General features: G+C 40.3%; 1 protein-coding gene across 5 annotated transcripts in view; it reads right to left on the reverse strand.

Annotated features, from left to right (window-relative positions):
• Window positions 1–13480, reverse strand: part of CTDSPL (CTD small phosphatase like) — a 120654-nt gene that overhangs the window by 41148 nt on the left and 66026 nt on the right. For all 5 annotated transcript variants that reach the window (XR_012157652.1, XM_073334731.1, XM_073334730.1 and 2 more), the window contains exon 2: window positions 5825–5979. Coding sequence is in view for 4 of the 5 variants with exons in the window: in XM_073334731.1 (XP_073190832.1) it covers window positions 5825–5979 (155 nt within the window). In the remaining variant the exon portion in view is untranslated. The remainder of the gene's footprint in view (window positions 1–5824; window positions 5980–13480) is intronic.

The raw sequence follows: 13480 nt of genomic DNA on the forward strand, positions 1-13480 counted from the left end.
TAGGAATAAATGGTAAATTTTCAGAATGGAGATGGGTAACTAGTGGTGTTCCCCAAGGGTCACTCCTACGACCAATCCTATTCAACTTATTCACAAATGATCTGGAGAAAGGGGTAAACAATGAGGTGGCAAAGTTTGCAGATGATACTAAACTGCTCAAGACAGTTAAGACCAAAGCAGACTGCGAAGAACTTCAAAAGATCTCACAAAACTAAGTGACTGGGCAACAAAATGGCAAATGAAATTTAATGTGGTAAATGTAAAGTAATGCACATTGGAAAAAATAACCCCACTTATACATACAATATGATGGGGGCTAATTTAGCTACAACTAATCAGGAGAAAGATCTTGGAGTCATCGTGGATAGTTCTCTGAAGATATCCACACAGTGTGCAGCGGCAGTCAAAAAAGCAAATGCGATGTTAGGAATCATTAAAAAAGGGATAGAGAATAAGATGGAAAATATTTTATTGCCCTTATATAAATCCATGGTATGCCCACAATTTGAATACTGCGTACAGACGTGGTCCCCTCATCTCAAAAAGATACACTCGCATTAGAAAAGGTTCAGAGAAGGGCAACTAAAGTGATTAGGGGTTTGGAACAGGTCCTATATGAGGAGAGATTAAAGAGGCTAGGACTTTTCAGCTTGGAAAAGAGGAGACTAAGGGGGGATATGATAGAGGTATATAAAATCATCAGTGGTGCAGAGAAAGTGAATAAGGAAAGGTATTTACTTGTTCCCACAGTATAAGAACTAGGGGCCACCAAATTAAATTAGTGGGCAGCAGGTTTAAAACAAATAAAAGGAAGGTTTCAGAGTAGCAGCCGTGTTAGTCTGTATTCGCAAAAAGAAAAGGAGTACTAGTGGCACCTTAGAGACTAACCAATTTATTTCAGACCTAAAGGTTGCAATATTAGAACAAAAAGACTTCAAAACAGACTCCAATGAGAGACTGCTGAATTGGAATTAATTTGCAAACTGGATACAATTAACTTAGGCTTGAATAGAGACTGGGAGTGGATGTGTCGTTACACAAAGTAAAACTATTTCCCCATGTTTATTTCCCCCACCCCCCACTGCTCCTCGGACGTTCCTGTTAACTGCTGGAAATGGCCCACCTTGATTATCACTACAAAAGGTTTTCTCCTCCCCACTCTCCTGCTGGTAATCCCTCATCTTAAGTGATCATTCTCCTTACAGTGTGTATGATAACACCCATTTTTTCATGTTGTGTGTATATAAATCTCCTCACTGTATTTTCCACTGAATGCATCCGATGAAGTGAGCTGTAGCTGAAAGTTTATGCTCAAATAAATTGGTTAGTCTCTAAGGTGCCACTAGTACTCCTTTTCTTTTTGCAAATAAAAGGAAGTTCTTCTTCACACAGTGCACAGTTAACCTGTGGAACTCCTTGCCTGAAGAAGTTGTGAAGGCTAGGACTATAAAAGGGTTTAAAAGAGAACTGGATAAATTCATGGAGGTTAAGTTCATTAATGGCTATTAGCCAGGATGGGTAAGGAATGGTGTCCCTAGCCTCTGTTTGTCAGAGGGTGGAGATGGATGGCAGGAGAGAGATCACTTGATCATTACATGTTAGGTTCACTCCCTCTGAGGCACCTGCCATTGGCCACTGTCGGTAGACAGGATACTGGGCTGGATGGACCTTTGGTCTGACCTAGTATGGCCGTTCTTATGTTACGCTGTGAATGAAACTGCACTCTAGCCAGAGTCATCTGAACTCCCCGATGACACAGCTGATAAGGGGGGAGCACTCAAAAGACCTTCCTTTTGCCTATACAGCCAGGAGGATTGGTTGACTCTGTTTGCCATTGGGGAGGAAGAAAAAATGGAGGGAACTTCAAGAGGAAGGGCATTCCCTTGCTGCCATACTGACAGGTCTGGTTCTGCACCTAAGGTGCAAGCAGGATGATGTACCCATTATAACAGATCTGTGGGCCACAGCACAAAGGTTTGTTCTGCATTAAGGGGCACTGTAGCTAAATGGACAAATAACAGAAAAAAGTTTGCATTATAATTTCAGCTGTGCTGCAAATTAACTATTTTACAGAATGGACTGCTCAGAACTCAACATATAAGGCACACGTTGCAAAGAGACTGTTCTGAGTAGAACTTTAAAAAATAGCTTCATACTTTTTAGAGAGTATCAAAGTTTCTTTTTTTAAAATGCAATAGTAATCACTGCTATAAAATTGTGGTTATGCAATATCATCCTCAGCTGTGCACTTCTTCCAACCCTATAAACCAGTAAGGGGTCACTCAGGTAGCCAGACTGCAATGCTTGGTAAAATTCAAACACCACATTTGCTGTATGTTCTGAAAAATATTTTTCAGAGTAAACCAAAAAGATTAAATAGCAACAGAATTATTTAACACAAGAATGTTAGAAGACCTGTCTTATTTCACTTAGTTTTGGAGACATGTATTTTATAAAAATGTAGTTGTTGCTTTCCATTTTGCTTAACAACAAGCTGTTAATGCTGAAACGGATTAAAAACTAACTCCTAAACCAATTCAAACTAAACCTATTAGATCAATTTCAAGAACGTTCTTTAACAGTTTTAGAATGGCTTACACTAAATTGCTATAAAATCACAATGTGCTTTCCCCATGTCTACTTCCTTCTCTCAATTTGTTTTTCTTATCTTTATCATCAGCATCCATATAGCAACAACCCTAAAAGACAGATGGTGAAATACATAGACCATTTTATACTACAGCTCCTGATAGGGACGAACACCATAATTGCTTAATGCCCTTCCTCTGTTTTTCAGGGAAATAGGTCACAAAAACTTTTGCCTGATGAAACATGACTTGAGAGCTGCAAATTCAAAGCATCTTCTGAAAAACTGCATTATCCCATACAACGTGACACTGAATGTTCAATTATTTATCATTCCAAATTACTTATGCAATTATCAACTTTAAATTCTCTGACAGTGTTATTTCAAATTTAAAATAAAGGCAGCATATACATTACCACTGCAACTAAGCTCCTATCTACGACACATTCATACAGCTTTCACTTATTTTCATCAAGGTTCAAGACCTCCATCTCCTTTCAATAACTTTCATAGAATCACAGAATATCAAGGTTGGAAGGGACCTCAGGAGGTCATCTAGTCCAACCCCCTGCTCAAAGCAGGACCAATCCCCAATTTTTGCCCCAGATCCCTAAATGGCCCCCTCAAGGATTGAACTTGCAACCCTGGATTTAGCAGGCCAATACTCAAACCACTGAGCTATCCCTCTACTTTACAGGCTTAGTTAAGTGGTTTAAGGATTTGACACTTTTTACTACCAAGTACTCTAAAGCTTTGTTGAAACTGGCCTTTTTACAAATTAAAATATGTCTGCCTCACTCTTTAGTCTATTCATAGTTATGAAAAATTTAATCCTTCCTAAGCATTCTTTTGATTGTTAATTATTCACTGAATACTTCTACTGAATTCACTGAAAACTGTTGTCTAATTTTAAAATGTGAACCTTGTGACATTTGTTTCTGACTATATGAATTTGGATGAACATTCATTTCTGAATTTTACAAATTGGAGTCAACAATTTAATATTAATATTATATTAATACAGATTAACATGAGGACAATATCTAGTATTTACATAGCATATGTGGTGGGTCCCTCAAGGCATAATGTACATCTGTCAGAGTTATCTGTATATTATGATGCCTTATGAACATTTCTATTTTGGATAATCACACTAAGAGTAATTATTCTATCCCATAAAAATTGAATTATAAGATATTTTCTAGAGATTTGAGGATACCACATACATTAAAAAGTGAGAGAATATTTAGGGGTACTTTACATTTTGAAGTTTTTGGCATCAATCCAAAGAACTTAGATCATTTTATCAGTTTGGTCTCCCAATACAATACCACTACTAAAACTCAAATATTTAACATTTATCTCTTTCTCTGGATCTTTTTCTTCCTCTGGAATTTATTCATTTTTTTTTCACCCCTTATTTTGCCAATAATCTTATCTCCTTGCAACCTTCACACATCCTGTTATTTTGTAAGGGACAGAGCTTTGTTAATTCCCCGTTCCTCCCATATTACTACGTTTTTGCACACACTCCCTGCAGTAGACTAGAAGTCTGAGACTCTCCCTTTATCCATGGAAGACTAGATTTTGCTCACTCCACAATTAGTCAATAATGCAGCTAGGCAAAGAGGTCTACTAGACAGAGATGCAATTCCACCTCTTCTCCGGGTACAGCATACACACTGCAGTGCACCTAACCTACTGGCCCCATGGGCAATGGACCAAATTCAGTCCCAGACTAGTGTGCACTATTCCAATTCAACACTCCAACCTTCCACTTAGTTTCCCTGCCATCCTGATCTGCTTATCCTTTCTTCCTTCCCCTGAATAGCGCCTGTGCCACTGCTCCAGCGTTTCAAAGTCCACGAAGCATTTACAAAAGCAGAAAAGTGACATGAACTGCGTCAAGATTCTGAACTGCGAGAAGTGGAAGGGGGGGGGGGGGGGAAGGAATTCCTTTATTTCGATTGCTCTTGCTCACATCAGCAGCAAAGGCTCACCTCTGTTCTTCTGAGGCTCCCATGCTTAAAGGAACAGATGGGAAGTTGCTCTGGATAACAGTATAATACAATTCTGCCATGGCGAGTTCTGAAAATATAGCATGGCTTTGGGAAAAAGATAGGATGCCTATGATCCCCATGCCAAACTAAGTCTTTGGTCAAGCAAGGCAAGTTGCCTCCATGTTATCAGTTTAAAAGATGTACAGAGTTATCATTATATGCTATAGTTATATAGCTATGTAACCCTCTGGATTTCATAGCCACTGATTTTCATTTAAAGATTAGAAATGTTAAGGGGTTACTCAATTTAAATTACCCACTGTTCAATTACTATTTTGAACCTCAAAATAAGCAAGCACAACACAACCTGCAATCTCGGAAAATAATCACTCTAAATTGACATCTCTGGGGTGGTCTCATGGCAGCACAATACCTATGAGGTGAGGTGTGATTGAAAGAATCGGAATGTGAATCTCTCCCTTGCCCTACCGCATGCTAGGAATGCCTCATATCACTTAAAAAGCTATTTCAACTGAAGCTCAAAGTAGTGCTAATTGGCTCCAGAAGGAACAATATCTAACCCTCTTTAGTTGGAGATTAACAATGGAGGGGAAGGAGATAGATTGGGGGAAGGAAAAGTAAGAGTCCTTTTCCTATGTCAACACAAGTCTAGATTTTGGGGTTCCTTGAGGTTTTACATAGGCCTGGTCCACAAATTAGCTCGATCTAGCCACGTAGCTTAGGGCTGTGAAAAATTTCACATTCTGAGTGTTGCAGTTAGGTCAACCTAACCCCTGGTGTAGAGGCAGCTAGATTGACAAAAGAATTCTTCTGTTGACCTAGCTGCTGCCTCTTGGAGAGATGGATTAACTATATCACTGGAAAAACCTCTTCCATCGACACAGAAAGTGTCTACATTATACTGCTACAGGAACGCAGCTGCAGCGCCATAGCAACTGTATTGCAGACATATCCATATTATTTGCATATACCGTTATTTTCTTCAGAGCTGCAGTACTAGTACCTTGTCTTAAATTAGGACTACCTTTTTAAAGAAAAATGAAAATATTTTAAATTGGTGTCTCAACGGGTGCTATTTGCTACTTTTTCACGATGTTCACACTATTTGAGTTACAGTAAAGTTGAGCCTTTCACATGGGAAACATACCATGCAATTTGAGACTGCCAATTTATTTACAAGGATCTAAAGGCAAAAAAAATGGTACAAGTCACTCACCTTCTGAAGTCCTCCATTCTCCTCCACCAATGGAGGAAGAGTACTAGTGCTATTGATAGATGGTGGTTCCACATTGTAGTCACGAAAACAGCAGAATAAGGTGCTAAAGATACTTCGACTCCTTTGCTTCTTCAAGCTGATATTACATTGAGACACTATAAAATGGGGGGGGGAAAGAAATCATGCTTTAAGTTTTCCAGATATAAAATGGTTATATTTTATTTGAAAATTCCTGCTGTTCATCCACTTTACACCACATCCTTCACTGTCAAACTTACACACACAGGTCTGTAGATACATATTAGCTTTGGCTCTCCGCACAATTCAAGCTCTTGTGATACCATACTGAGATCTTACTTTGATAGATGCTCTAGAACAGTGGTTCTCAAACTAGGGCCACCGCTTGTTCAGGGAAAGCCCCTGGCAGGCTGGGCCGGTTTGTTTACCTGCTGCATCCACAGGTTCGGCTGATCGCGACTCCCACTGGCCGCAGTTCGCTGCCCCAGGCCAATGGGGGCTGCGGGAAGTGGTGCGGGCTGAGGGATGTGCTGGCCACCCTTCCTACAGCCCCCATTGGCCTGCAGCAGCCTGCCAGGGGCTGTCGCTGAACAAGTGGCGGCCCTAGTTTGAGAACCACTGCTCTAGAAATACCTAAAACAGATACTGTGACCTACATCCAGTAATTTGCTGCCAAAATCTGACTCTGAAATGGGACTCTGCTCTACAACAGAATGTCATCAGGAGAAGTCAACTGATCCCTGGGCATATTTTGGGCAAAACACTTTACTGTTTGAGACACAAACTCATTCCACACAGAATTTTTTTTTTATTCTCCTGCTGCTTATGCCTTGACAGCTATGTTATAGCACATGAAAAAGCACAATAAACAAACAATTCTTGTAGCATAGAGAATTAAATGAAACGTTAGAAGGAAAGGAAGGCTGCCATTCTTACTGTGGAACAGATTTACATGGCCCTGTGTGCTGATACAGGGTAACTGAAGCTGCAGCAGCATAAGGGAGGCAGAGAAACGTTTTTGAAAGATATAATAAAACATACGGACTATGAGCTATCACTCATTAGGTACACAAAGGACCTGCAGTAGGCCCAAATGCTTTCAGCCCATAGTTTTAGCAACTAGCTTTTACTATTACTCCTTTTCAAGGACTCCGACAACTGTTATCCAAATATTCACTACAAACTTCAGTGTCAGGTTATCAGATACATGTTAGAAAAGCAACATTTTCTGAATTTCCTTAGGACTAATCCTGATGACAATAAGTATTTAGAAATATTTTATTTACCGCTACTTGACATATTGATCAATACAATCCACATTACCTCTCCTGGAAAGATAACTAATAATGGTGCACTACTTCACACCATATGATTCTCACACAATCTTCTCTATTTCACTGCACAATTGTTAGTGACACTGAACATATACCATGGTAATATAATGTAAATTTAAAATATATTACGTGCATTTTTTGGTAAAAACAAGGCTTTAATATACTTACTAATGTTAATGCAATCAGAGGATATTTATATAGCATGTATGAACAAAAATATGACAAGATTACTGCTAGATACTCGCATGCTTTGGATGCTGTTGTGAGACATGAGATCCAGACTATATTACCTTAAAATCACTTGAGAAGAGTATACCTACTCTTCTCAAGTGATTTTAAGGTAATATAGTCGGGGGGGCATGACCACCTTGCCCTTCCCATTACATGGAGCGGAAGGGGTCCCAATAAGCAAAGGACTAATTACCTTCACTTTTTGATCCTGTTATAATTTAATAAAAATAATCTTTTAAACAAAGTCTGAGCAAGCAACCATTTTATACCTACCCTCTTTTCAATTATAATACAGATTTAAATTAAAGGCACAGAGAGAACCACTTCAAATCAGAAGCTGCTGACTTAAGGATTTCATTGACTCCTAAACATTTTGCTGTGACAGACGGAATGAAAAAAGTTGTTAAGCTATTTCCCTCAATTTCCTCTGTCCTTTCACAGGTGCAGGACTACTGAAGGTAACGTATACACAACCGCCACCCAGATCCAGAATAGTAATCAACACCTTAGATTTCAATTTTTTACAATGTCTTTTCTAAACACATTAGCTCAGCCTTGCAAAATTCTAATTGACTACTAAGAGTGATTTTTTTTTTAAACAAGTAAATAAAACATCTAGTTTATTTCATCATCACCATGGTCAAGTGTGGGAAGTAGTTTTTTGTGGCTCGCCTGGTAGTCTATTTTCCTGACAATTTCACAAAGATGCATTATAAAAACATGGCAATAAAACAGTACATATCACCTCATTCATTTTCCCCCCTCAAAAATATTGTCCAACTTATCACAGATAGTTTTTCTCCTCATACGTTAAAGTTTTAAATCTGATCAAAGCAACAGATCTATCCAGGAAATGAAAATCCTTAAGAAAGATACAATAAAATTAATCCACAATAAAAAGGAGCAACATAACTCTTTCTCTACCACACAGGGCACAAACACACAATAGCGGATAGAGATAAAGCATCACTCTACACTCGTCATAGAACTGAATGGTCTTTTAAATAAATTCATTGCTGTGTGAAAATAAAATTATTATTTTAATGTTGAACAGTCATTGTACAAATTATGCTTTCATAACATTTTCTCCTCCCCATCATTTGCAAAATTCTAGTACAGGTCTAAGAGTAATATCTCTGTCCCCAGTATTTCATTTGGTAAACATTTTCTCCCTTTTAAAAAAACAGCAGCAGAACTCAACATGGTTCCTTTTGGTTTACTGCCACAAAGTGGAAACACTCACAGTATCCAAAAGCAAATGGATTTGTACATGTATATCCTCTTAAATCTAGGTTATTTTTAGCTAACATGGTAAATTTTACATTAAGAGAAACTGAACCTATGTTGCTTAAGGCAGTACTCTGAAAGTTCATACAATGAAACATTTTTTTGTATAAAATCCATTTTATTTATTTACTTTGATTTATACATTAACAACGTTCTAAATGCTTCTGACATATTAAAAACCACAACTATAAATGAAGGACAACGTTCTCTAAATTGTGTGAACATTTTCGGTTACACCCAATTTGCATATACACAATGCCTGGTGCCTAGGGCCCTACCAAATTCAAGGTCCATTTTGGTCAATTTCACAGTCATAAGATTTTAAAAATTGTAAATTTCATGATTTCAGCTATTTAAATCTGAAATTTCATGGTCTTGTAATTGTAGGGGTCCTGAACCAAAAAGGAGCTGTGTGATTGTGTGTGGGGGTGTCGCAATGTTATTGTAGGGAGGGTTGCAGTACTGCTACCCTTACTTCTACACGTGTAGCCTTCACTGAGCAGCTGGAGAGTGGCGGCTGCAGGCTGGGAGCCCAGCTCTGAAGGTAGAGTCGCCACCAGCAGCAGCGTAGATAGAAGAATGGCATGGTATGGTACTGCCACCCTTACTCCTGTGCTGATGCTGGCAGGACGCTGCCTTCAGAACTGGGTGCCCGGCCAGTCATCGCCGCTCTCCGGCTGCCCGGCTCTAAAGTCAGCGCAGAAGTAAGGGTGGCAATATCATGACCGCCCTAAAATAATCTGGTGACCCCCTGCAACTCCCTTTTGGGGCAGGACCCCCAATTTGAGAAACCCTGGTTTCCCCTCTAAAATCTGTATAGTATAGGGTAAAAGCACACAAAAGACCAGATTTCATGGTCCATGATGCATTTGTCATGGCTGTGAATTTGGTAGGGCCCTACTTATGCCTGCATGAACATCATGAATTTGCATGCCGACACACTAACATTTGAAGGTCCCATAACCTCAGCCGTGCAGAACACAATGCCATCCACAGCCTCAGAAACAACTCTGACATCATAATCAAAAAGGCTGACAAAGGAGGTGCTGTTGTCATAAATAGGTCAGAATATGAACAAGAGGCTGCTCAGCAGCTCTCCAACACCACTTTCTACAAGCCATTACCCTCTGATCCCACTGAGGGTTACCAAAAGAAACTACAGCATTTGCTCAAGAAACTCCCTGAAAAAGCACAAGAACAAATCCGCACAGACACACCCCTGGAACCCCGACCTGGGGTATTCTATCTGCTACCAAAGATCCATAAACCTGGAAATCCTGGGCGCCTGATCATCTCAGGCATTGGCACCCTGACGGCAGGATTGTCTGGCTATTTAGACTCCCTCCTCAGGCCCTACGCTACCAGCAGTCCCAGCTATCTTCGAGACACCACTGACTTCCTGAGGAAACTACAATCCATCTGTGATCTTCCTGAAAACACCACCCTGGCCACTATGGATGTAGAAGCCCTCTACACCAACATTCCACACAAAGATGGACTACAAGCTGTCAAGAACACTATCTCCAATAATGTCACGGCAAACCTGGTGGCTGAACTTTGTGACTTTGTCCTCACTCATAACTATTTCACATTTGGGGACAATGTATACCTTCAAATCAGCGGCACTACAATGGGTACCTGCATGGCCCCACAATATGCCAACATTTTTATGGCTGACTTAGAACAACTCTTCCTCAGCTCTCGTTCCCTAATGCCCCTACTCTACTTGCGCTACATTGATGACATCTTCATCATCTGGACCCATAGAAAAGAAGCTCTTGAGGAATTCCACCATGATTTCAACAATTTCCATCCCACCATCAACCTCAGTCTGGACCAGTCCACACAAGAGATCCTACTTCCTGGACACTACAGTACTAATAAGTGATGGTCACATAAACACCACCCTATACCAGAAACCTACTGACCGCTATTCCTACCTACATGCCTCCAGCTTTCACCCAGACCACACCACACAATCCATTGTCTACAGCCAAGCTCTACGATACAACCACATTTGCTCCAACCCCCCAGACAGAGACAAACACCTACAAGATCTCTATCAAGCATTCTTACAACTACAATATCCACCTGCTGAAGTGAAGAAACAGATTGACAGAGCCAGAAGAGGACCCAGAAGTCACCTACTACGGGACAGGCCTAACAAAGAAAATAACAGAACGCCACTAGCCGTCACCTTCAGCCCCCAACTAAAACCTCCCCAACGCATTATCAAGGATCTACAACCTACCCTGAAGGAAGACCCATCACTCTCACAGATCTTGGGAGACAGCCCAGTCCTTGCCTACAGACAGCCCCCCAACCTGAAGCAAATACTCACCAGCAACCACACACCACACAACAGAACCACTAACCCAGGAACCTATCCTTGCAACAAAGCCCGTTGCCAACTGTGCCCATCTATCTATTCAGGGGACACCATCATAGGGCCTAATGACATCAGCCACACTATCAGAGGCTCATTCACCTGCACATCTACCAATGTGATATATGCCATCATATGCCAGCAATGCCTCTCTGCCATGTACATTGGTCAAACTGGACAGTCTCTATGTAAAAGAATAAATGGACACAAATCAGATGTTGAGAATTATAACACTCATAAACCAGTTGGAGAACACTTCAATCTCTCTGGTCACTTGATTTCTGACCTAAAAGTGACTATTCTTCAACAAAAAATACTTCGAAAACAGACTCCAAGGAGAGACTGCTGAATTGGAATTAATTTGCAAATTGGATACAATTAACTTAGGCTTGAACAGAGACTGGGAGTGGTTGAGTCATTATACAAAGTAAAACTATTTCCCCTTGACAGGTTTCAGAGTAACAGCCGTGTTAGTCTGTATTCGCAAAAAGAAAAGGAGTACTTGTGGCACCTTAGAGACTAACCAATTTATTTGAGCATGAGCTTTCGTGAGCTACAGCTCACTTCATCAGATGCATACCGTGGAAACTGCAGCAGACTTTATATACCCACAGAGATCATGAAACAATACCTCCTCTCACCCCACTGTCCTGCTGGTAATAGCTTATCTAAAGTGATCATCAAGTTGGGCCATTTCCAGCACAAATCCAGGTTTTCTCACCCTCCCCACCCCCATACACACACAAACTCACTCTCCTGCTGGTAATAGCCCATCCAAAATGACAACTCTCTACACAATGTGCATGATAATCAAGGTGGGCCATTTCCTGCACAAATCCAGGTTCCCTCACCCCCCTCCAAAAAACACGCACACAAACTCACTCTCCTGCTGGTAATAGCTCATCCAAAGTGACCACTCTCCCTACAATGTGCATGATAATCAAGGTGGGCCATTTCCAGCACAAATCCAGGTTTTCTCACCCCCACACCCCCATACACACACAAACTCACTCTCCTGCTGGTAATAGCTCATCCAAAGTGACCACTCTCCCTACAATGTGCATGGTAATCAAGGTGGGCCATGTCCAGCACAAATCCAGGCTCTCTCACCCCCCACCTTTTTTTTTCCCCGGACACACACACACACACACACAAACTCACTCTCCTGCTGGCAAAAGCTCATCCAAACTGACCACTCTCCAAGTTTAAATCCAAGTTTAACCAGAACGTCTGGGGGGGGGGGGTAGGAAAAAACAAGGGGAAATAGGCTACCTTGCATAATGACTTAGCCACTCCCAGTCTCTATTTAAGCCTAAATTAATAGTATCCAATTTGCAAATGAATTCCAATTCAGCAGTTTCTCGCTGGAGTCTGGATTTGAAGTTTTTTTGTTTTAAGATAGCGACCTTCATGTCTGTGATTCCGTTTATTGTTTATTCCTCTCCCCGCTTCCTCGCCCCCCACTGTTCCTCAGATGTTCTTGTTAACTCCTGCAAATGTGCTAGAAATGGCCCACCTTGATTATCACTTCAAAAGGTTCTCTCTCCCCCCACCCCACTCTCCTGCTGGTAACAGCTCATCTTAAGTGATCACTCTCCTTACAATGTGTATGATAAACACCCATTTTTTCATGGTCTGTGTGTATATAAATCTCCTTACTGTATTTTCCACTTTATGCATCCGATGAAGTGAGCCGTAGCTCACGAAAGCTTATGCTCAAATAAACTCAAATAAACTAGTCTAAGGTGCCACAAGTACTCCTTTTCTTTTTGCGAACACTTGAAGGATTTCCACATGTGCACTTTTGAGCATTTGGGCTAATGTTTATTAAAAATGGACATTTTTGAAATGATTTTTTTTTCCCAAAGCAGATGCCTAGGAAAACACAGTGTCAGCAAATGTAAAACACTTAATCTTGCTTTTCTATTAATTTATCAATCATGAAACTCTTCTTTGTCTTAATACAAACTTCATTTTTCCTACATTTAAATATTAAACAAGTATCAAATCTGTATGGGGACTACAGGTAGTTTACAGTCCCTTACATTCTACTCTCTTACACTCAGCGTCACGAACATTTGTCCACCTTGCATTTTGTTCATTTTGCTTTCTCATCTCTGAATTCATAAATCTTCATTTGGAGGTCAAATGCTGATCTTAGCTACACCTGTGTAAATCTGAAATACCTACTTAATTCTTCATTTTCCTCCAAATCCTTCCTATAAGCCCATTTCAACTTAGTTTTTCATTGTTTATTTGCACTCCTTTGCTGTCTGATCTCACACTCCCCAGTCTCAGTCTCTACTTAAAAATCTGAAAATTTACATGATTAGCTTGTTACGTAAAGTGACACTTATTTGTTTGAACACTTCTTTTATTACATCTTTCCTGTCCATGCGC

Source organism: Lepidochelys kempii, chromosome 2 (assembly GCF_965140265.1).
Source record: "Lepidochelys kempii isolate rLepKem1 chromosome 2, rLepKem1.hap2, whole genome shotgun sequence".
In the NCBI taxonomy this organism is placed as follows: Eukaryota; Metazoa; Chordata; order Testudines; family Cheloniidae; genus Lepidochelys; species Lepidochelys kempii.